General features: G+C 52.5%; 1 protein-coding gene across 1 annotated transcript; it reads left to right on the top strand.

Annotated features, from left to right (window-relative positions):
• Nucleotides 1-788: 788 nt before the first annotated feature.
• On the top strand, nucleotides 789-2,962 carry CSF2 (colony stimulating factor 2; the record flags this gene model as incomplete). The annotated part of the gene is made up of 4 exons (XM_081135814.1): nucleotides 789-947; nucleotides 1,060-1,101; nucleotides 1,662-1,787; nucleotides 2,541-2,962. 4 exons carry the CDS (start codon nucleotides 789-791, stop codon nucleotides 2,628-2,630), a joined length of 417 nt encoding a protein of 138 aa, XP_080991940.1. The 3' UTR covers nucleotides 2,631-2,962.
• Between the last annotated feature and the right edge of the window lie 1,857 nt (nucleotides 2,963-4,819).

Below are 4,819 nucleotides of genomic sequence, written 5' to 3'. Positions count from 1 at the left end.
ATATGGGCTGCGTAAACCAGGACTGGCTGTCAGATGGGATCTCACCATGAAGGAACACTCTGCAGTCTTGCTGGCTGGGAAGGTACATGGCTGTCATTTCCTTTGCTCATGGGGTCTGTAGGGGAAGAGGACCCTGGCTGAGCAGAACTTGTCAACTGCTCTGGGTCCTTGGTTGGACCTGAGGTAAGCTATTGCAGGACTATGCCATTTGGCCGGAATCTGCCTAAGGGGCAGTGGGGCAGTGAGAGTCCTCCTTACACTCATATCTCTCACTGTGGCCAGAGGAGAGGGGTCTAGAGGGAGAAGGGAAGGCTGGGGTTGGAATGGACAACAGGGTGGGCACAGCCAGCCCAAAGACCTCTTGGGATAACAGGCAGGATTGGGAGCCTGGGAATAGGAGCTCAATCTAGTGTCTCCCAGATACTGCTCCAGCCACTCTAGGTCAGAAAGTCCAAGCTGTTCCCAGAGGCCCCTCAGAGGGAGGGGGTAGCCTCAGCAGGCTGTCAGACTGCCTAGAGAGGGCTAGAGCGTGCTCAAGGAGGCAGGCGGGTGGGCTGCTGATTCTTGGAAGGGCTTATTAATGAAACCCCCTGATGGTGACCACCTGGGGGAAAGGCTCACCTTTCCCATGTGTAGCTGATAAGGGCCAGGAGATTCCACAGTTCAGGTAGTTCCCCCACCTCCCTGGTGTTTTGTGGTCACCATTAATCATTTCCTCTAACTGCATATAAAAGCTCTTTTGCCAGTGAGCCCAGTGTTCAGAGAGAAAGGCTAAAGTCCTCAGGAGGATGTGGCTGCAGAACCTGTTTTTCCTGGGCACTGTGGTTTACAGCATCTCTGCACCCACCCACCCATCCAGACCTGTCACCCGGCCCTTTCTACATGTGGAAGTCATTAGAGAAGCCCTGAGCCTTCTGAAAAACAGTAGTGACACTGCTGCTGTGATGGTGAGTGAGGGAAGGAACGAGGCTTGTGCCTGGTCCACCTTGCTGGCCCACCTACCTGGCCTGGACTAGCCTTCCTGTCAGCTTCATAACAATGCATTTTCCTTTTCTATAGAATGAAAAAGTAGAAGTCGTCTCTGAAATGTTTGTCTCCCAGGTAAGATGCTTTTCTCTGACACACTTTCCAGAGACCTCTGCCTTTTGGGGGGCGGGGGAGTGGTGGCTCCATTTTAGATGGATTCTCACAAGGTTGTCCACTTCCTCTCCAGTCAGCTGGCTGCCAAAAGCAGGTGTGCTCAGAAGGCCACTGGCCTTGCCCCTGTGGCAGTCGCGTGAGCTTCCTTATTATCTGAGCAGCCATGGACAGACCTAGCATTCAAGGGGCAGGGGGTCACCAGGGACAGGAGGGTAAGCAGGGGTTAGTCATGAGGCAGGGGCTGTGGGCTTGAACATTCACTGTGATGGCTACAGAGGGGCACAGAGGGGTTCAGGCGATGCCTTGTCCCCTTCTCCCTGAATAGTGAGGGGACAGTGCCCCCCTTTCCTAGGGGCTGGGACCCTCTTGAGATGCCAGGCCAAGGGAATATAGCTGTGCTGGCTGAGGGTGGCCAGAGTTGAGCAGTGAGGTGGAGTCAGACTGTGACTGCAGTGAGCAGGGGACACGAAGAAGTGATGGGGAGGGAACTTGGCCACCGCTTATCGAGGAATTTCCCACAGGAGCCGACATGCCTGCAGACCCGCCTGAAGCTGTTCACACAGGGCCTGCGGGGCAGCCTCACCAGGCTCAACTGCTCCTTGACCTTGCTGGCCAGCCACTACAAACAGCACTGCCCCCATATCTCGGTGAGTGCCCGCCCCGGTCAGGGCCCCAAGCGGGAAGGTCTTGGTCTAGGAGGATGGAGGACTGGGGAGAAACCTTTGGGTGTGGTTGTTAAGGACTCCAAAGGGAGTCTGTGTTAACAGATTTGTAATGATTAGAGCAGCCCAGCCCATTTCAGGCTCAAGGAGTTCAAGCCTGGAGCTCCGGAGCTGACAGCGCTCCCTAGTGGTAGCTGCTCTGTTCTTGTTCTTGTTATTATCATTAATGAGGTCAGAGGTGAGGCAAACCCAAGGAAACTCAGGGTAGGCCAAAGATACAAAGGAAGTTCCAGAGCCCAAGTGCCACCTCCCGATAGGACATTACCCTGGGCCCTCATGGGGTTCCTGGGTTGCATGGGAGCAAGGAGGGAAGCATACCCCGATGTACAAAGTCCAAACACTCCTTTCCTGTGGGAACAGAGTGGTGTCTGTGGCCTTTATTCCTGCCCTTTCTGGGTTTTTGGAGCCAGCCTCAGCCAAGCTGCTCTGTCCTGGCCTGGGACCAAAGAGCCAGTAGCCCAACTGCCCAGAAGACCAGCCTTAGGCACTTTGTCAGGTCCCTGGCCCCAACTTTGAGTGACACAGGTGGCAACATGTCACCTGACCCAGGTCAGCAGGCAGGCCCCAGACAGGCCTTCTGACCTCTGAGTTCCAAGAGACATATAAACATGCTGGTGCTCCCCCCAGATTACCCACTCATGCCTAGACTCAAGTTTTCTTTTTTTTTTTTTCTTTAAGGAAAGTTCCTGTGCAACCCAGATTATCACTTTCAAAAAATTCAAAGAGAACCTGAATGATTTTCTACTCACCATCCCCTCTGACTGCTAGAAGCGAGTCCAAAAGTGAGGCAGGCCAGTGCAGGAGCCAGCCCTGGGAGCTATTTCACAGATCACTGCCCTCCCACCCACACAGAGCCAGAACTCAGGATCTTTACCTCGGAGGGACCACAGGGTGGGCCAGGGCTGTGTGGCCATGGACTTTCTCTGAGCCATGCTGACCCTGATCCGGGTGTGGCATGGGAGTGGAGGAATTTTATACTGGCAGGAACCATTAATATTTATTTATGTATTTATGTATTTAAATATTTATTTATTTATTTAAGCTCCTACTTCATATTTATTCAAGATATTTTATCATAATAATAAATTATTAAAACTGTTCTTATTTGTGCAATTTTGTAGTTTGTTTTCACCATGATCAAATGCTAGTGGTGCTGCCTTCCCCACAGGGTAGGGAGGGGAGGACACTGGGAGGGGAACAGGGGCGGCGCAGGGGCCTATAGCTGGTCAAGTGCTGTCCGTGGACAGCTCCGTCAGAGCAGAGGGGAGGGGAGACCGGCCTGGGTGCAGCATTTGGCGCACCTGGATGTGCTTCCCCAGATGCGCAAGGGCTCCCATCCCAGAGAGAGTTTTCCAGGTTCACTTAGAAATCCAAGGGACCCAGTCAGCAGGAAGCTTGCCTCAGAGAAGGGGCATCCTCCTTCTAGGACAGGCCTGAGAGTGATCCGGCTTGGCTGATTGATGACTGAACAGGCACCCCCTAGTGTCAGACAAAATACTTGTGCCCCTCAGAGGCCACACCCTGCCCCTCACAGTCAGGGCTTCAACACTCCTAAGGTGAAACAGCAGATAGTCTAGCTGTTCTGGGGAAAAGAAACCAAACCACAGGGATCAGAGAGCTCAGCATATTTACCACACTTTCCCCCTAATGGGTGATCTTAATCTTTGAGAATCAGAATGTAAGTTTATAATTTGTTGGTACATGGCTCTATTGTGGCATTTTTCTGAGCAGGTTTTTGTTTTTACATGAAATTTTGTATCTAGTCAGGCACTTTCTCCTAAAATTCATGGCCTTCAGAATGAGAACATAGCAGCTCTCTTCTCTCCCCTCGCTTTGCCAGTAGAGCTGGAGGGCTTGTTCCTGCACCTGTCTCCCCGTGTCTCTCCTGGGGACTGTGAGAAAGTGGGTGTGTCCCCAGGTGTCAGGTGGAGGGTGACCAGCCTTCTTCCTGAGAGGTGGGCCTGGGGAAGCTGGCTTGGTGCAGCTTTACCCCCTGCTGGCTCTCTCTCCACCCCACCTGCTCTCTCTGTGCTGGTCAGCACCTGCAGATAGCACCAGTACTGGCCAAAGATCTGCCCCCCACACAGGCAGAAGGGTCATGACTCAAAATGTGAGTATGAATAAAATGTCTTGGACCAAACCTGAATTTCAACAAAGACAAGAATCCATGAAGTGTGCTGTGGTCATACAAAATGCATGAAAAGCACATCTTGCCCAGCGATAAGGTCCTCTCTATCTTCCATATAAGTCAGTGATGACTGATAAGAGATTTAGCATTTCCTTAGACCCACATATATAGGTACCCCTCCCCACAGAAATGCTGCCAAGCCCAGGGCTCGGATCGGCTCGGAGACACTCTTAAGTTACACCATGTACCTGTATGTGCTCCTGGCTTGTGTGCTCTGGGGCTTGGAAAGCCATTCCACCCCAATGAAGATAACCAGTGGGCCTCTCTATGACAATCACAGGGCGATCTGTGCTGAGATTCAGCAGAACCTTTTGGCTGACAACACTACATACGACGTAAGTCTGGGTCTTCATCAAGTATCACTTGGCTCTCAGTAGCCCTTTGTGTTTCCAACCAACTTTTCCTGCTTCCAGGGTTACTTCAAAAGTCCCCAGAACACCAGTGAGGTAAGGAGCAGCCAGCCACCACATGGACCTTGCTGACCACTTTTCAAAGTGATCACCCCAGTTGGCACCTCGGGCAGAGATAAAAACAAAAGATGCTGGAGAGAGAAATCTGGGGGGAAAGCTGAGAGTCTGAGGGTGGAGCCTCTAGCCCAGCCAACAGATGAAGCAACGGCCAGGTCCTAGGCTTTGCCAGGCTCTCTGATCACTGTCCCAGATCAACCCTGGGCCTGGGGAGAGACCAGAGACCAACTGCACAGCTCACAGTGAGCCCAGGACTCCTCTGGCCAGGGTGACAAGGGATGGATGAGGTTGGGGGTCAGCTG

This window comes from Miniopterus schreibersii (genome assembly GCF_964146895.1).
Source record: "Miniopterus schreibersii genome assembly, chromosome: 4".
Classification (NCBI taxonomy): domain Eukaryota; kingdom Metazoa; phylum Chordata; class Mammalia; order Chiroptera; family Miniopteridae; genus Miniopterus; species Miniopterus schreibersii.
The sequence above is the reverse complement of the archived record's forward strand: the minus strand, read 5'-3'. Positions and strand labels throughout refer to the sequence as shown.